The sequence below is a fragment of the Corythoichthys intestinalis genome, chromosome 10 (assembly GCF_030265065.1).
Source record: "Corythoichthys intestinalis isolate RoL2023-P3 chromosome 10, ASM3026506v1, whole genome shotgun sequence".
Taxonomy (NCBI): Eukaryota; Metazoa; Chordata; class Actinopteri; order Syngnathiformes; family Syngnathidae; genus Corythoichthys; species Corythoichthys intestinalis.
In genome coordinates this window covers 19,181,365-19,201,063 of record NC_080404.1, presented here as the reverse complement: position 1 = coordinate 19,201,063, position 19,699 = coordinate 19,181,365, and the positions used below count along the sequence as shown (strand labels likewise).

Here is a 19,699-nt window from a genome sequence, read left to right as displayed (position 1 = left end):
AAATGAAATGGACGTCTGTCAATTTAAGACAATAAATTAAATTAAATAAATATTTTAAAAAAACAAAGACAGACAAATTTGTGTTATTGGGATCTTCCCCAGAGTACATTTGTTTTTATTCATTTAAATGTCATCAATTTGTATTAACATTTTATTAGTAGTTAAGTTTATAGTTTTATTAGTCATAAATATGTATTTAAAAATATGTTAATGATTAATAATGATTAAAAAAAAAAGTAATTATAATTGAGACCAGGCTCATTTAGGTCACACCATCCAATATTAATATTGTGGCCTAAAATGTGAACCAAAATGTGATTTCCACAAACGTGGACAACCGGTTATTGTATGTGTATAGAACAGACAAGAAAGCCTTTACTGTCATTGTACAGAGTCCAACAAGATTTAAAGCTTTGCCATAACATGCACCACATAAAAATAGGTAATATAACTGCGTATATAACAGTTTACAGTACTCAGACGAGGAGGCAGATGGCTGACTTGATAGTGCAAATGACAATTTGTATACAAATATTGATGTATCATTGCAAAAATGCTGTAATGTAACTGCAAATATTGCATATGTAGAACCCGGTTTATGCAGGACGTGGATTGAGACAGATGTCTGAGAACATATTACTGAGTGAGATGCATGTGACAATGTTGTGGCATTAGCAGTGCAATGACAGTAACATTTCAATGCAAACTTGAGTATGATGGCAGCTAGACTCGCTAGCGAGATCAAAGCTACAAACCTGTCAATAATCATTAACTTTAAGTAACAAACGCAAGTCGCACTGCTTACGAGGAGGGAGGCTTAGAGGCTGTACTAGCATGAATCAGAAAAACATTTCTTTTTTTAAATTAAAAACACGATCCTTTTTACCAGATTCCGATCCTCTGAAAACTGGCGCGATTGGCCAGATTTCCGATATAATCGGGACATCCCTATTATATATATGGCAGAAAACACTCAGGTGACTTGAAGTTCCGCTCTGAGACCCCCAATTTGGCCAAATTTCAAAATTTACCGATATGCATGTGTGGCACATCATTGGAAAGCTTAAAATCTAAATTTTCTGGAGGAAGAAAAATTTATGACCGGAGGGCATTTTTCAAATTAAAAAAAAAATTTTTTTTATGTTTTTCAAACAGCAAAACTGTATCTGGAGGTGAAAGCATGCGAGAGTAGAATTACAGACGCCACAACTTTAATGAGATATTATCGCGTATTTACGTTGTTTCAATGAAAAACTCAATGTTGCATGTATCACTGAGTGTCAAGACATAGCTGTGAATGGCCACAGCTGGATTTTTGGGGGATTTTATGGGTGAAACATGGTAATATAACAAGGGCCGCGATGCAGAAACTGCAGACATCAAGGAGTGGTCGAGATTTTCTTTTGATATATTTACCCTTTTAGACGTTTATATCTCAAATTTTCCTTGTTTGGTTCGATTATTTATCAAACAATTCAGGGGAAAAGCGACAGTAACAAAAAAATACAATTTAGCGATAATTGAGGTAGATATCCGTGACTTTTTTACAGACGCCTTTTTTTTCATTTTGACATAATCTGTTTAAAAGTTAAAAATATGCGAGTGAATAATTTTTTTAAGTCGTTTTTTTTTTTTTTCCCTCAAACAAAATATTAGACACCAATTAATGATTCTAAGCTAAAAATTACAGACATTTTGAATAATAAATATACTTGTTTTCATGGCTGGGTTGAAACAAAAATGGTTGCGCGATGTCTGTAAACGGGGGTTTGCCGGGTAAAACAGGCAAATTAAAAATAGTTCGGGGGCGTAATGCACCATGAATCTGCTATGGCAGCATATACCTGTAGACATATTGTTCTATCAAACACAACAGTTGTTTTGGCTTAAAATACAGCAGTTTCTTTTAAAGACGAGTGGAAGAGCAGAAACTGCTTTTTCAGTCTTGTCTGTGTTTTCCACCATAGATATGTATATATTCTTTTAATTTTATTTTTATGATCGCAGAAAGGGTTAAGAGGAGGAGGTCAGGTCAGACCTGATTCCTTATTATTCCTCTTTATGTACAGAAAGGACTTCCCTTAAATATATTCCAAGTTTCAAGTTTATTTTGGTCTCTGTGAGAAAACCGTTCCAGTATAGTACGAAACAATAGAAAACTCACTGAAATCTAAAATGTAGAGGTCTGAATGATCCATGAGGTCAAATTCATCGCCCATTCCTTGCTCAGGACAGGGACTGGAAAAAAAGAATAAGGAAAAGAAATTGTAGTTATAGCAACAAAATACGAAAAACAACATAAGCCAGCATCCTCTTTCACTACATTATCTCCAAAAATGCATTAAATAATTGGAATATTTACATTTCCATCAAATTTCTAACCATGTTATATTACCAAACTATCAAGTAGAGAAAAAAAAGTGTGGTGGTCACATATCATTCAGTTCTCCTTATCATGGCCAGCTTGATTTAAGCCCACAGGAAGTTGGGCAGGGCAGTAAGACCGGCTGGCCCATGCAGATATGAACGGCAGCGCATGTCTGGGAGCCTATCACCAAACATCTGTTTCCTGCCATGACAAGCACGCACACACGCGCAAACACACCTGTACCACACTACGTGCATCACTGCCAAAATTTCCAACCAAAGTGAAAGATCTTAACTTAATTAAAATGTCACATACAAATAGAAATGTAAATGTTAATTATTGAAATGTATGTAGGCATAAGTGCCAGTATTGTTACAGAAAAAATGGAGTCAGTGCAACCCTAGTTGGGAGTTGATGAAATTGTTTCAGGATCCCTCCCACTTCTTCAACTCATCAATCTCTATTTCTCTTTCCCGTTGTCTCCGCCATCGAGTCTCCCTTTTGCTGCGTGTTCAGGATGTTGTAAGGGGTTTACGTTTCTAATCTTGCCCAAACAAACACGGTTGAAGCTTAAAGCAGCCAGGAGAGGTGCAGAGCACGAGCACAATCGTCCCAGAGGGCCAGCTGTGGAAGTCATTACGTACCCTGCCCCCCAGGTGGTGATCCACCAAGGCTTATAGGGATCCTTCAACCGAATACCCTCAACCACCCAGTCACATCATCGCAAGACTGGTGACTCTTATCTCTGCTTGCCGTCCTTCATATACTCGCTGTACCATCACTCAAGGGTCATGAAAAAAATGTTGGGGCCGGCGGGTGTTGGTATAGGAAGCAAGGCAGAGAACTAGATTGAAGGAAAGTATGGGCATATTGAATTCAAGGAAAGGGAAATCCAAGTAAAACAAGATAACACACAATTTCAAGGGCAACAATAGTGCCAGCTAATGAAAGCTTGGTCTCACCTCTCTTAATTGCTATGACTACTGTAATACTGTGCATAAGGCAAGGCAGATTCACTTAGGATTTTGTTTATTGATCATCGGTATTATTATCCATCTGATGTGCTCGACAGGTGCCAAACAAGAACTGCTTTCATTTGAGATAAAAACATCGGACTACATTCTGTGAGCACTGAACAAAATCTTATTGAACATCTGTGGATGGAACTAAAACATGTTTGGAAAAGGCACACTTAAAAATTTAGCAGTTCATACATAAGCGTGAGGCTGATTTACATATGCAGATGTACAATGGAGGATTACAGAAGGTGGAAAACACTCGGGTAGCTTGAAATTTTGCTGTGACCCCTAATTTGGCCAAATTTTAAAAATGATCCATATGCATGTGTGATACCATGTAAAATCTCTATTTTCTGAGGGAAACAAAATTTTAAACAGTAGGGTATGTTTTGACACCTGAAAAGTAGGTCAAATTAGGGGAGTTAAAAATAGACATTTTTGAGACCTTTGAAATTTCTTTTAAGTTTCCCATTTGAAAAAAGGTTTTGGACACCCATCCTGGTACATATTAATACTCCTGTTAACATTTTGTACCAGAAATTTAATATTAGATGTTATTGCGTACTTGTTTCGATCCAATAACTCCATGTAGCATGTATCACCCAGTATAAAGACACAGCTGTGAATGGGCACAACTGGACTTTGATTTTTATATCTTAAAAATTGTTATTTTGCATGGAGCGCGAGACAAAAATCACGGACAAAATGTGTGGTCGAGATTTTCAAATATTTTCACTTTTAAAAGGTTTTTTGTTTTTTTTATTTGAATTTTTTGGACCAATTATTTATCATCTAAAGTACCAAGAAAATGCCACATTAAAGCAGTAGTTATGTAGTATATATCCGTGAACTATTTACAGACACAATTTTTTTCATTGTGTCGTGATTTGTGTAAAAATATATTTATGTGTATTAATCAACTAGTGTTGCTTTTGGCAGCCCTTCTAATTTCTGTCTTAGTCTTTTGGACAAAAATACAATCATATTATATTCTTTCCAAAATGTGTTCATCTTCGTCGAAATTTCGTCTAGTTTCAGTCGACAGTTACTCATAAATGTTTTCATCTGTAAAATTCGAACGTTTTAGTCCAAAAATTAATAAAGGTTTCCAACAATTTTGAATGAACATAGACCGACAAGCATATATTGTAGCATCTACAAGGACAATGCTAACTTTATGATATTACACAATCAGCAGGAAAAGCAGTACATTATCTTCAATTAAACCCACCTACAACCCACGAACTGTATTCAAAAATAGTTGTCTGAGCATTTAAGGGGATGATTGCCATGCTTAAGTTAATGCTAATGTTAACGCAAATGCTATGCTAACGCGACGAGTTACATTTAGTGTGTGATGATACTCAGCACAGACCTTTAAAGACTAAAGCAACATTGCATATTGTCTCTTGCCAAGAAAAGAAAAAAAAAACTACGATGTGTTTCAAGACAAGCAAGATGGAGTGCAACCTAGCTTGAAACATCACTGAGGAGAATAAGGGAGAGGTATAGCACATCTCACATGATTGACAGGACCCAAACACTGTTACGTGCAAGCTGACGTACTCCACGTACAATACGAAAATGTTCACGACGAAAACTGGCATTTGTCTCGTTATGTTCTAACCTCCCAAGCCCAAGTCATCGTCATGAATAAAAAATTTTGTACCATCATTGTTGACGAAGACAATGGAGTCAACAGTATTGGCTTACAGTAGTTTGAAAGTAAAACAAGGTACTGTACTATCCCAAAATCCTTTAAGGTCTATTACAGTGCTGGCCAAAAGTAATGGCACTCCTGCAGTTCTGTCAGATAATGCTCAATTTCTCTCAGAAAATGAGTTCAATTACAAATGCTTTGGTAGTAATATTATCATTTATTTTTGCTTTAAATGCAAAAACACAAAACGATGAAAAAAAAAAATTAAATCATTATAATTTTACACAAAACTCCAAAAATGGGCCGGACAAAAGTATTGGCACCCTCAGCCTAATACTTGGGAGCACAATCTTTAGACAAAGTAACTGCAAACAACCGCTTCCGGTATCGATCAATGAGTTTCTTACAATGCTCTAGTGCCGCAACGATTAATCGATTAACTCGAGTATTCGATTAGAAAAAAAGATTTGAATTAAATTTTGCTGCTTCGAGTATTCGTTTCATTAAAGTGGTGTTGTAATGGTTTGTTTTGAAAGTGTTCTCACTTAGTTGAATTGATTTGGGTGGATACACGGCCCTCTAGTCTACCTCATTTCACATGGCTGAATCCATCTGCTCCCTGTTAAGACCAACATAAGCTAAGTTTTTGTTTGAGATGTTTTCTTTTTAATGTGTTTGTATTTTAGTTTAAAGGGTATATTTAGCCATTTATAATGGGAATATGTGTCTCAACCATTTAACAGCATTGTAAAAAAAAATTAGCATTTTATAGAATTGAAGCTAGCGGATTTTTGCTATATAAGTTAGCCAACTGTTCTTTTGTTGTACATAGATCCTCATTGATTTTTTTTTTTTTAATACTGTTTGAGGCTCAGCTAAGGAATTTTCATTTTTTAATGTTCCTTATCCGATTACTCGATTATTCAAATAAATAGTTCATCGAATAATCAACTACTAAAATAATCGATAGCTGCAGCCCTACAATGCTCTGATGGAATTTTAGAACATTCTTCTTTGGCCAACTGCTCCAGGTCTCTGAGATTGAAGGGTTTTCCAAACTTTTCAGATCTCTCAACAGGTGTTCTATGGGATTCAGGTCTGGAGACACTTTAGAAGTGTCCAGTGCTTTCTCTCAAACCATTTTCTAGTGCTTTCTGAAGTGTGTTTTGGGTCATTGTCCTGCTGGAAGACCCATCACCTCTACAGGAAACCCAGCTTTCTCACACTGGGCCCTACATTATGCTGCAAAATGTGTTGGTAGTCTTGAGACTCATAATGCAATGCACACGGGCAAGCAATCCAATGACAGAGGCAGAAAAGCAACCCCAAAACATCAGTGAACCTCCGCCATGTTTGACTGTGGGGACCATGTTCTTTTCATTGAAGGCCTCCTTTTTTTCATGTAAACTCTATATTGATGCATTTTCCCAAAAAGCTCTACTTTTGTCTGACCTGACCAAAGAACATTCTTCCAAAACGTTTTTGGCTTTCTCAGGTAAGTTTTGGCAATTTCCAGCCTGGCTTTTTTATGTCTCTGGGTCAGAAGTGCGATCTTCCTTGGCAGCCTACAATAGAGTCCCTTTTCATTCAGACGCCGACAGATAGTACAGGTTGACACTGTTGTACCCTCGGACTGCATTCAAATAATATGGGACCTTAATGGAAAAAAAGAAAAATCCAACCTTCAATACAAGTGCATTCATTCAGTGGGGAAAATAATCCCACATAAAGAAATAATTATTTGACATCAAATAATGTGTGTCACAATTATCAGCACCCCTGGTGTTAATACTTTGTACAACCCCCTTTTGCCAACAAAACAAGGTCTGGGGACTGAGATGGCCATGTGAGGAGCTTAGAGTGTTTGTTGCCACAAAACTCAATCTTGGTCTCATCTGACCAAAGCACACGGTCCCAGTTGAAGCCTGTGACTGTGTGTAGTTTTGTGTGAGACCAAGATTGAACTTTTTAGCAACAAACACTCTAAGTGGGTCTGGCGTGCCACGAAAGATGCGCATGATGAAAAGCACCTCATACCCACTGTGAAGTATGGGGGTGGGTCAGTGATGCTGTGGGGCTGTTTCGCTTCCAAAGGCCCTGGGAACCTTGTTTGGGTGCATGGCATCATCAATGCTTTGAAATACCAGGACATGTTAAATCAAAATCTGTCCCTCTGCCCGAACGCTGAAGATGGGTCGTCACTGGGTCTTTCAGCAAGACAATGACCCTAAACATATGGCCAAATCTACACAGAAATGGTTCACCAGACACAAAATCAAGCTCCTCCCATGGCCATCTCAGTCCCCAGACCTTGCTTTGTTGGCAAAAGGGGGTTGTACAAAGTATTAACACCAGGGGTGCTGATAATTGTGACACACATTATTTGATGTAAAATAATTATTTCTTTATGTGGGATTATTTTCCCCACTGAATGAATGCATTTGTATTGAAGGTTGGATTTTTCTCTTTTTTTCCATTAAGGTCCCATATTATTTGAATTAAAAAAATATTAGGAGCTAAAAAACATCTTTTTCAGGGGTGCCAATAATAATGGAGGGCACTGTATTTGAGGTTTGAGGTTATTCGAGATTCTTTGTCCACCATCCGCACAATCTTTTGTTGAAATCTCTCGTAAATATTTCTTTTCCGTCCACATCTAGGGAGGTTAGCCACAATGGCATGGGCTTTACACTTATTGATGACACTGCGCACGGTAGACACAGGAACATTCAGGTCTTTGGAAATGGACCTGTAGCCCTGAGATTGCCCATGCTTCCTAACAATTTTGCTTCTCAAGTCCTCAGACAGTTCTTTGGTTTCCTTTTTTTCTCCATGCTCAATGTGGTCCACAAAAGGACATAGGATAGAGGTTAAGTATACTTTAATCCACTTTAACTGGCTACAAGTGTGATTTAGTTATTGCCACCACCTGTTATGTGCCACAGGTAAGTAACAGGTGCTGATAATTTCAGAAATTAGAGAAGCAGAGGTTTTGTGTAAAATGATAATATATATATATATATATATATTTTCCCCCATTCTCTTTAGTGTTTTTTTTTCATTGCAAGCAAAATAAATGAAGATATTACTACCAAAGCAATTGTAATTGCAATCATTTTTTGGGACAAACCGAGCATTAGCTGACAGAATTGCAGGGGTGCCAATACTTTTGGCCAGCACTATAGTTGCTTTCCAGCCATCCCCCAAAAGTTTCAAATCTCAAAACTGCCTCAAATCTGTTGGAGATGATATAAACAGTAGAATATGTGGGAATGACAAACTGTAACAGAAGTAACTCCACTATCTCTAGAACACAATGCAGTGAGGTAGCTGTCAACAACTCACACGGCGAGAGAGTCTGAGCCTTGGATGTTGATGTGTGAAAAAGGTAGAGATAAGGGAAGCAGCAAGAGAAATGACTACTGTGTTGCTGTGACACAACTTTCTCGGATACTCATGGACGATATTAGCCTGAGTGTGAAATCTAGCAGCACATTAATGTTTTATTGGTCTTTGTAAAACTAGCCGAAAGAGATGTTCGAAGCAGGGGAAGGAAAAAGGAGGGTTGATGGAAGCGGGAAAGTCACAGTGTTTGACTTTATGTGGTGTCCTGGTGTTTGATGGTCCACTTTGTCACTCGATCGGCAAAGTATCACAATGTGTGAAAGTGCCCCCCACAATACAGCAACGGTGGTTCCCAGTCTAAAAAAACAGTGGTTGCTATTTCAAACAACACTCAATAAGGTTGTCTAATCACCCAATTGCCGCCCTCTCTTGTGATGCAGTGGCTTCTCCGCCTAATTTGTCTTTGGAACTAGGTCCCTGAAACAGTAGAAACTCAACTACTGTCCTAAAACTAATGAGGGAACACAACAGAGCATTCATGCATGTAAATACCAAACAGTTCCACAAAAACACCCACAAATATGCAATAGTAGGAAAAGTTACAACTGATGTTCTTAAATAAGAATGTTGTGAATAGAGGATATCAGTTAGGTTGTTTTAAGTCATTTCATTAGCCATATCCACATTCTTGGAGTGAGATGATCTGCATCCTGTTCCCTTGGCTACATCCTATTTAACTTTGCTCTTTTAAAACCATCCATCTCACAGGAAACTATCACACACTACAACTTCCTGTAGAACACCTTATCTGGATGAGCAGATACATTTGGAATTATTCGGTTTGCTTTTATGACAAAAAACACTGCTACATTAATTTACAGGGAGACCACTAAGCAAAATCAACGTACATTACACATTCTCTGAGAATGTTTTTTTGTTTAACTTGTATGCATAACATATTTTGTTATGTACTTCCTTAATCTAGGTACATGTAAGGCCAAGACTTGAATGGAACAACACTTCTTTATTCAGTGTGCTTCTCAGCATATATGTCATCGAAACATCAGAGATTCCTTTTATACTGTAATACCGCACCCACAGGAAGTGCACACTATGGCAACAGCAGTGTGGCATTAATACAGTATGTATCAAAAAGGTGACCTATAGATATGCTCCCATCAAGAATCGATTTATCGTTTTTTAAAAATGCCACTGTTTACAAAAATAAGGAACCAATAGGTTGCTACCAATACTTCAGTTAGAATTGTGTCTATATCCAATTTTGACTGGATTGGACGAGTAGCGCTGTCAATGGCACTGAAACCAGAGCATTAACAGCCAGTCTTTTGTGGGCATTTACAGGTACAGTGGGGCAAATAAGTATTTAGTCAACCACCAATTGTGCAAATTCTCCTACTTGAAAAGATTAGAGAGGCCTGTAATTGTCAACATGGGTAAACCTCAACCATGAGAGACAGAATGTGGGGAAAAAAACAGAAAATCAGATTGTTTGATTTTTAAAGAATTTATTTCCAAATTAGAGTGGAAAATAAGTATTTGGTCACCTAAAAACAAGCAAGATTTCTGGCTGTCAAAGAGGCCTAACTTCATCTAACGATGTCTAACGAGGCTCCACTCGTTACCTGTATTAATGGCACCTGTTTTAAATCATTATCGGTATAAAAGACCTCTCCACAACCTCAGTAAGTCACACTCCAAACTCTGCTATGGCCAAATCAAAGAGCTGTCGAGGGACACCACAGACAAAATTGTAGATCTGCTGGGAAGACTGAATCTGCAATAGCTAAAACGCTTGGTAAAGAAATCAACTGTGGGAGCAATTATTAGAAAATGGAAGACATACAAGACCACTGATAATCTCCCTCGATCTGGGGCTCCATGCAAAATCTCACCCCGTGGCGTCAAAATGATAACAATGGTGAGCAAAAATCCCAGAACCACACGGGGGGTCCTAGTGAATGACCTACAGAGAGCTGGCACCACAGAAACGAAGGCTACTATCAGTAACACAATGCGCCGCCAAGGACTCAAATCCTGCACTGCCAGACGTGTCCCCCTGCTGAAGAAAGCACACGTCCAGGCCCGTCTGCGGTTCACTAGAGAGCATTTGGATGATCCAGAAGAGGGCTGGGAGAATGGGTTATGGTCAGATGAAACAAAAATAGAACTTTTTGGTAGAAACACAGGTTCTGGTGTTTGGAGGAGAAAGAATACTGAATTGCGTCCGAAGAACACCATGCCCATAGTGAAGCATGGGGGTGGAAACGTCATGCTTCGGGGCTGTTTTTCTGCAAAGGGACCAGGACGACTGATCTGTGTAAAGGAAAGAATGAATGGGGCCTTGTATCGAGAGATTTTGAGTGAAAATCTCCTTCCATCAGCAAGGGCATTCAAGATGAGAAGTGGCTGGGTCTTTCAGCATGACAATGATCCCAAACACACAGCCAGGGCAACAAAGGAGTGGCTTCGTAAGAACCATTTCAAGGTCCTGGTGTGGCCTAGCCAGTCTCCAGATCTCAACCCCATAGAAAATCTGTTGAAAGCCCGTGTTGCCCAACGACAGCCCCAAAACATCACTGCTCTAGAGGAGATCTGCATGGAGGATCGGGCCAAAATACCAACAACAGTGTGTGAAAAGCTTGTGAAGAGTTACAGAAAACGTTTGGCCTCTGTTATTACCGACAAAGGGGACATAACAAAGTATTGAGATGAACTTTTGGTATTGACCAAATACTTATTTTCCACCATGATTTGCAAATAAATTATTTAAAAATCAAACAATGTGATTTTCAGTTTTTTTCCCCCACATTGTCCGTCATGGTTGAGGTTTACCCGTGTTGACAATCACAGGCCTCTCTAATATTTTCAAGTGGGAGAACTTGCACAATTAGTGGTTGACTAAATACTTATTTGCCCAACTGTAACTGTCTATTGATTTTCAGTCACTTTCTATTCATTCGGGGACATTCTTGCATCACTTCATTTCCAGTACCCCAAAATCAATAAGAGTTGACCGTCAACGCCCCAAAATGACAAGGAAGTGACCCAAAATCCACAGGAAATGACGTCAAGTGCTCCAAAATGAGCTCATTGCCTGGCATTGTCTGCCACTGACGGCTATAAACGTCCAATGCGTTTGAAGTGGGAGGAAGGGCAGCGAAGGACCCTCCCAGTTCAAATAGATTGAACATCTACTAGTGTTAACTTCCTGACCCATGTGTTAATTGTTACATCGCCATATCGTGAGATGATCGTTATCGGGAGCCTTGTTTCGCAAATCGTATCGTGAGGTACCCAAAGATTCCCATCCTCACTGTTAACAGTTAATGAAAGTATTTTGACAATCCATTTGATATCTCTGTTAGTTTCTACTCCATTTTTTCTGCCTTAATCTTTGCCGTCTCCCCTAGTCTTACCAACATATCTTTGCCCCCTCCTGAGTGGTGGCGGCTGGAAGGTGGATTAAGACCTGTAGCCCCATGATGAGAGTGAGACACTAACTATCGGTGGCTCCCGAAGATGCCTTTTATAAGATTAGACGAAAACACTTGCATCTCAAATTCCAATCCATGAGAACAATTCTGCCATTGAAATAGTAATATTGTAAAAGTGTAAAGTTAATTTTTATCATTCACACAAACATGGGGCCAATGAAAATAAGGAAGACATCAATTAGTATTTTGGGACCTTGAACACAGCTGGTTAATGTATTAAGAAGTGGTGTTTTAGATTGTATATTAAACTCTCTTCTGCCGCAATTCATAAAAAATATGTCAATGCTAACAGTAAGGGGGGACTTTAAAGGAGGATACTGTAATATTGAATAATGTACAGCAGCAACAGGCTGTTCTTTTCATGGTTTTATTCCATTCCAAAAAATTTCATGTACTGCTACTTCTCAAATAATTAACATTTTGTGATTAAGTTAAATATTTTCCATAATGTAATTATAAAACAAACTATTATATATTTTAGGATTCAATGGACACCAACTGAAATATTTCAGGTGTTCAATTGTTTTTTTTATACTGATGATTTTGGCATACAGCTTATGAAAACCCAAAGTTTGTTTTTCATTTATTCATTCATTTTCCAAGCCGCTTATCCTTACAAGGGTCACGGGGTGCTGGAGCCATTCCCAGCTAACTATGGTCAGCAGGCGGGGTACACCCCGAATCAGTTGTCAGCCAATCGCAGGGCACAAGGAGACTAATAACCATTCGCGCGCACACTCATACCTCTATGTGGGGGGGTAACCAGAGTACCCGTAGGAAACCCACGCGGGCACGGGGAGAACATGCAAACTCCACACAGGAAGGCAGGAGCCTGGGATTGAACCCTTGATCTCAGACTGAGGCAGACGTGCAAACCACTTTGAACCAGAAATGGTGGCAGAAGCACCTGACCTGGGCTACAGAGAGGCAGCCCTGGATTGTTGCCCAGTGGTTCAAAGTACTTTTTTCGGATGAAAGCAAAGTTTGCGTGTCATTCCGAAATCAAAGTGCCAGAGTCTGGAGAAAGACTGGGGATAAGGAAATGCCAAAATGTCCAGTGTCAAGTCCCAGTCAGTGATAGTCTGGGGTGCCAAATCAGCTAGGAATATCCAGATCTGATCACGGGATCGGAAATCGGGCCGATCGTGCCATTTTTCAGAGGATCGGAATCGGGTGAAAAGGAACGGGTTTTAATTAAAAAGATATATTTAGGGTTTTCTGCTTCACACTCGTACAGCTCTCACACTCCCTGCTGCTGCTTTTCTTGGTCAGCAGTGCACTGGAGCTTGCTTGTTATAGTTAACAATGATTGACAGGCATTGAAGTTTTGATCTTGCCGGGGAAGCTTGGGAGTGCTACCTTTAAAGGCGCCGAATGAGTTAATCATCGTTTAGCTTGTTAAACACTAGCGGTACTGTGCTGTGGCAACTCATTGTGTGTGAGTAAGTGAGCGGCTGTTCTCAGCAGCGTGAGCGGATTTGAGTAGACAATGTTCATAAAGACAAGCATTTTTCTTCGTTATTCTTGTTTTAAAATAATTCACATGATGAAGGCGGCACTGTGGCACAGGAACATGTTTGTTTTATTTTATTTTTTGACAACACTTATTTTTCTGTATCGGATCGGGACTCTGTATTGGCAGATTCCCAAAATCAGGTCACTTGGAAAAACAGACGTGCACAAATATGTGATCGGGACATCCCTAATATCAGCTGCTGGTGTTGGTCAACTGTGTTTTATCAAGGGCAGGATCAAAGCAGCTAGCTATCAGGAGATTTTGGAGCACTTCATGCTTTCATCTTCTGAAAAGCTTTATGGAGATGAAGATTTGATTTTTCAGCATGACCTTGCACCTGCTCACAGTGCCAAAACCAATGGCAAATGGTTTACTGACCATAGCATTAATCTGCTTAACTGACCTGCCAATTCTCCTGACCTGAACCCCAAAGAGATTCTGTATGATATTGTGAAGAGGAAGTTGAGAGACACCAGAACCAACACTATGGATGAGCTTAAGCCTGCTATCTAAGCATCCTGGGCCTCCATAACCCCTCAGCAGTGCCACAGGCTGACTGCTTTCATGCCATGGCGCCTTGAAGCAGTTATTTCTGCCAAAGGATTCCCAACCAAGTATTGAGTGAATAACTGAACATACAGTGCCTTGCAAAAGTATTCGGCCCACTTGAACCTTGCAACCTTTCGCCACATTTCAGGCTTCAAACATAAAGATATAAAATTTAAATTTTTTGTCAAGAATCAACAACAAGTGGGACACAATCGTGAAGTGGAACAAAATTTATTGGATAATTTAAACTTTTTTAACAAATAAAAAACTGAAAAGTGGGGCGTGCAATATTATTCGGCCCCCTTGCGTTAATACTTTGTAGCGCCACCTTTTGCTCCAATTACAGCTGCAAGTCGCTTGGGGTATGTTTCTATCAGTTTTGCACATCGAGAGACTGACTTTCTTGCCCATTCTTCCTTGCAAAACAGCTCGAGCTCAGTGAGGTTGGATGGAGAGTGTTTGTGAACAGCAGTCTTCAGCTCTTTCCACAGATTCTCGATTGGATTCAGGTCTGGACTTTGACTTGGCCATTCTAACACCTGGATACGTTTATGTTTGAACCATTCCATTGTAGATTTGGCTTTATGTTTTGGATCATTGTCCTGTTGGAAGATAAATCTCCGTCCCAGTCTCAGGTCTTGTGCAGATACCAACAGGTTTTCTTCCAGAATGTTCCTGTATTTGGCTGCATCCATCTTCCCGTCAATTTTAACCATCTTCCCTGTCCCTGCTGAAGAAAAGCAGGCCCAAACCATGATGCTGCCACCACCATGTTTGACAGTGGGGATGGTGTGTTCAGGGTGATGAGCTGTGTTGCTTTTACGCCAAACATCGTTTTGCATTGTGGCCAAAAAGTTCAATTTTGATTTCATCTGACCAGAGCACCTTCTTCCACATGTTTGGTGTGTCTCCCAGGTGGCTTGTGGCAAACTTTAAACGAGAATTTTTATGGATATCTTTGAGAAATGGCTTTCTTCTTGCCACTCTTCCATAAAGGCCAGATTTGTGCAGTGTACGACTGATTGTTGTCCTATGGACAGACTCTCCCACCTCAGCTGTAGATCTCTGCAGTTCATCCAGAGTGATCATGGGCCTCTTGGCTGCATCTCTGATCAGTTTTCTCCTTGTTTGAGAAGAAAGTTTGGAAGGACGGCCGGGTCTTGGTAGATTTGCAGTGGTCTGATGCTCCTTCCATTTCAATATGATGGCTTGCACAGTGCTCCTTGAGATGTTTAAAGCTTGGGAAATCTTTTTGTATCCAAATCCGGCTTTAAACTTCTCCACAACAGTATCTCGGACCTGCCTGGTGTGTTCCTTGGTTTTCATAATGCTCTCTGCACTTTAAACAGAACCCTGAGACTATCACAGAGCAGGTGCATTTATACGGAGACTTGATTACACACATTTGGATTCTATTTATCATCATCGGTCATTTAGGACAACATTGGATCATTCAGAGATCCTCACTGAACTTCTGGAGTGAGTTTGCTGCACTGAAAGTAAAGGGGCCGAATAATATTGCACGCCCCACTTTTCAGTTTTTTATTTGTTAAAAAAGTTTAAATTATCCAATAAATGTTGTTCCACTTCACGATTGTGTCCCACTTGTTGATTCTTGACAAAAAAATTAAATTTCATATCTTTATGTTTGAAGCCTGAAATGTGGTGAAAGGTTGCAAGATTCAAGGGGGCCGAATACTTTTGCAAGGCACTGTAATTATTTGAAGGTTCATTTTTTTTAAAAAATTATATTAAAAACATGTTTTTACATTGGTGGATGAAATATACTATTTTTTTGAGATGGGGATTTGTTTTAATGTTTATCAGTACAATCCAGAAAACAATTAATTTATCACAATATGCTTATTTTTGAGAAGGACCAATGTGGCTTTAAATCTGTATTGTAAGAAATTGCAAACATTTTCATAGTCGTCTTAAAAAACAAACTACATTAGGCATTGCTCATGAGGCCACATCTAGAATCTGCTACCGTAATCTGCTACCGGACCAAAGGATAGACTTCACATTTTACATGTGAATTAACTTGACGTCATTACAAATTGCCCCTGACACACGTTGTTTATTTGAGCTGCTGCAGCGCACTCACCTCTATGACACCTTAACATATACAGGCTGTTGGTGGGTTAAGGAGGGTTAAGATGCAGATGAAATACTAGCACAGTAATGTCTTTGAAGAGTAAATCACTGAATTGTTGAGCTACTCAAAGGTCTTGTGCCGCACGTGCAAGATGCCCCAAATCCATCTTAGTTCACCTCACTGTTTGACAAGTTTTATCTCTGGCATATGAAACACATAGGCACACAAGCGGATGGACAATTACTAAAAGGGAACCTCTGCAGACAACCCTTTGACACTAAATGGCTCATGACAACCTGTGTATAACCAAAGATTTGATAATCTGGTTTGCATGGAGCCAAGTGTCTCAGCAGCATGTCTTAATAATGCATGCAACAAGTGCAGCTGCAATGGCCAATACTGTAGTTCGACTAAAGATTTTTGATTTTACAAGCAGTCATTGGCCTTTCATAAAATACATTTAAAAAAATACAAATAAGGATAAAAAAAAGGTTCAATAGAAAACTCTTACTAAGTTCCATGCAGTGTTTAGTCTAAAATTTGAACTATCAGGTTCAACGGTGATAAGATACACTTTAGCCAGCTGGACTATCATAACAGCAGCCCTTTCAGCCATTGATAAGGTGCTAAAGGGTATTATAAGTGATATCGAGGCACCAGGCTTTTGACCTCCTGATCAGCAAAACAAGATCACTGCACACAGCAGAAAATCTCTAACTCAACAAATTGTCGTTTTAAATTCAACGGTAAAATTCCACCCAGATTAAATATCATGGCGAGATTTTGGTGGAATAAACAAGAGGTTTTGTCCTGGGATGTTTTGGCTACCACTGAGATTACCTGCTATGTGGTCTCCCTTGAGCTGAGTCTTAAGCAACTACACAGTCTCTCAAAGCAACTACACAGTCTCTCAAGCTAAAAGCATGGTCCAACAAATCAAAACGATGTTAAGATTTCTGCACCACTAGAAGATCTTAGTTTGGTGTAAACAATTTTGCAATCTGCTAATTCTACACCGTGGCAACTATTAATTGCTTTAAGAATACCTTTAATTTTACAAAATGAGTTGGAAATTCAGAAAACCTCAGCTATTTAATGGAGCAGGGTTATTTTAAGATTGAAATCGAATGCCAAACATAAAATTTAGATCGATCTCGGTGATCAGCTATGCCATTTTTAATCAGCTATATGCATATACAGAGTCCCTCCAAAAGACCTCAGTGATGGTTTTCCAGTGACTTATCACACTCCAGGTGAGGAAAACTGCAATGCTAAACACATAGCTAAGAAAATTACCCATATTGTACTCTGAAATACAAAATACATATCCTTTTTCAAGCACCTGCTAGCTTAATGCTAATATACAATGATATATGCCACTGTATGAAAAATTATCACCCAGCCCTAATATGAATAGAATTTTATTGTCATTGTCAGCAAAAACACTGACAACAACGAAATTTGACTTGGCACTCCAGTATAAAAATATGTATTGTATTGAAATTAAATAGGAAAATATGTATTTACTCTAGGGCAATAAGTGGGAAATTATAGCCTGCTTGGACTGAAATACTACTGTGCAACACAGGAATAGTGCCATACGGTCCTGAAATTAGCATCGTCATTTGTGCAAAAACAATAAAATATGAATAAAAAATTTCTATAAATAAAAAAGTGGTCCGAGTAATGAGCAGATTACAATCACCAGTTGAAGAGTGTTGACCGCTGACCTCAACAATCATCAATGACACTAAATTTGAGAACAACGAATGACTTACATTTTATGCCAAACTGCATATATATTGCAAGTGTAAGTATAGTCCGGATTTGGCATACTACTTGTGCTTGGTTGTTGGGGCCAAAATGTGTTAAATTGACAAATGAGAAATCTCGACATCAGGGCTTTCCCATGCTTTTTTTCATGTATGTTTGATGTATTTAAAAAGCAGTATAGTCCGGCGTTGTCCGGGTGAAAAACTTGGAATTCCCTATGCAAATGTTTTGAGTTTCAAATTAATTTTCCATACTTAATGGAGGCCTACAGAGATCAAACCCAACTAACAACACTCTCAGACACATAAAGTACAACTTTGCAAAATTTTGTCAAAATCCACCCAGCCGTTTGGGCGTCCTCAAAAAATAAACACACACATACAAAGTTCAATTTATATATATATAACTATAGCTAGATATTGGTACAAATAGACTTCATTACGACCATCAAAAGAATCTCCCTCACAGCTTGGATTCAGTCTGCTCTCAGCATGACAATCCTTCATGTCCTTGTTGTCCCCATTGTACCACTCCAATGCTGCCCAGTTCAAATTTCTAGTTTAGCATTACTATAGCTTGTTACGTACTCATCTTTAAGTGTGACAAAGTTAAAAAAGACATCTATTAAGCTGGCTCATGTTCATTAACTTCCATAGAGGTCGAAAATATTCAACGTTTTACTTTGCAGCGTGTGCAGCTAATTAGTAGGTGAAGGTCGGTGCAGGTGGAGTTAGTCATGCACGGGTCGTCCTTCGTGGGGCAATGAGCAGGTCCCAGCAAATGAGCGTACCAGAGGTGCTGAGGGCAGATCAAATTGCACTCCGTGAGAAAGAATGCTCCCTCTGGTCGTAAATCAGAGATGGGTCAGAATTTCACGCCTCTCTGGAGCTCAGCAGACCTGTTTACACTGACGTAAGTGGTACTCCGTTGGCTACAATGAATGCCAAGCCGGACAGTTTACTCATAAAGAAATTTGACATTTTTCTTTCGTAATGTGTCCACCTCATCTCTGTAGCAGACTAAATAGTAATGTTATTTCTTTTGTTACATTTCTAAAAATGTAACAAAATGGAATCAGGCTTACCAGAATTTATACCATTTTATTTAAAGCATTCATGTGTTTAATTAGAATTAATGAAATTGATACTGCTCCTCTCCCAGTGCATTTAGTACAGACCAATTATTTTACACAATAAATGGCCTTTGAAAGAGCGATTTGGGAGTTCAAGGGTTTTATTGTACTTCTAAAGTAATAAATTATGTCCAAACAAATCTTGCCCTAAGAATAAATATCAACAGAGGGGTTCTGTTTAAGATCAGACTGAAAGGACAACCAACACAGGAAAACAAAATGTGAGCCATAAATTTGAACACAATTTCCTTGGGCCGACCTACCAAATGAGGAGACCCAGAAAAAACACAAGCAAAGTGTCTGGCACATAATTCATGGGTTCTATCCAAGCATTCATCAGCTGCATACAGACAGATACCAATAACTTTTTAGACCTGTTAACTGCCCTCCTGTTGTTAGGTCACGTAAAAACAAATAAAAAGTACAAGCTGCTTTTTAAATAAAATAAAATAAAAAGTTTTTGGAGGACATAAGACAATGTGACATAATTTAAAACAAAGCTAAACAGTTTAATGAAATAAAAAAAACTAACTAATGAACTAACAAACAAACAAACATGTATAGGTAATGAAATAATACTAAGCAATAAGGGAAAGGAAACAAATGACTTAAAAGGCACTTAGTGTGTGTTTGTGCCAGTTACTATGTGTACACGTGCTTATGGGAGTTCCTGTGTGTAAGAAGCTTAAAGTCGCTCATCTAAATAAACATTCGATGCTGGTCA

At 38.9% G+C, this 19,699-nt stretch overlaps 1 protein-coding gene across 3 annotated transcripts in view; it reads right to left on the bottom strand.

The window, feature by feature from the left end:
• The window catches only part of klhdc3 (kelch domain containing 3), a 52,837-nt gene that overhangs the window by 12,029 nt on the left and 21,109 nt on the right, over positions 1 to 19,699 (bottom strand). For all 3 annotated transcript variants that reach the window (XM_057849182.1, XM_057849181.1, XM_057849180.1), the window contains exon 9: positions 2,165 to 2,238. In XM_057849182.1, the coding sequence (XP_057705165.1) occupies positions 2,165 to 2,238 (74 nt within the window). The remainder of the gene's footprint in view (positions 1 to 2,164; positions 2,239 to 19,699) is intronic.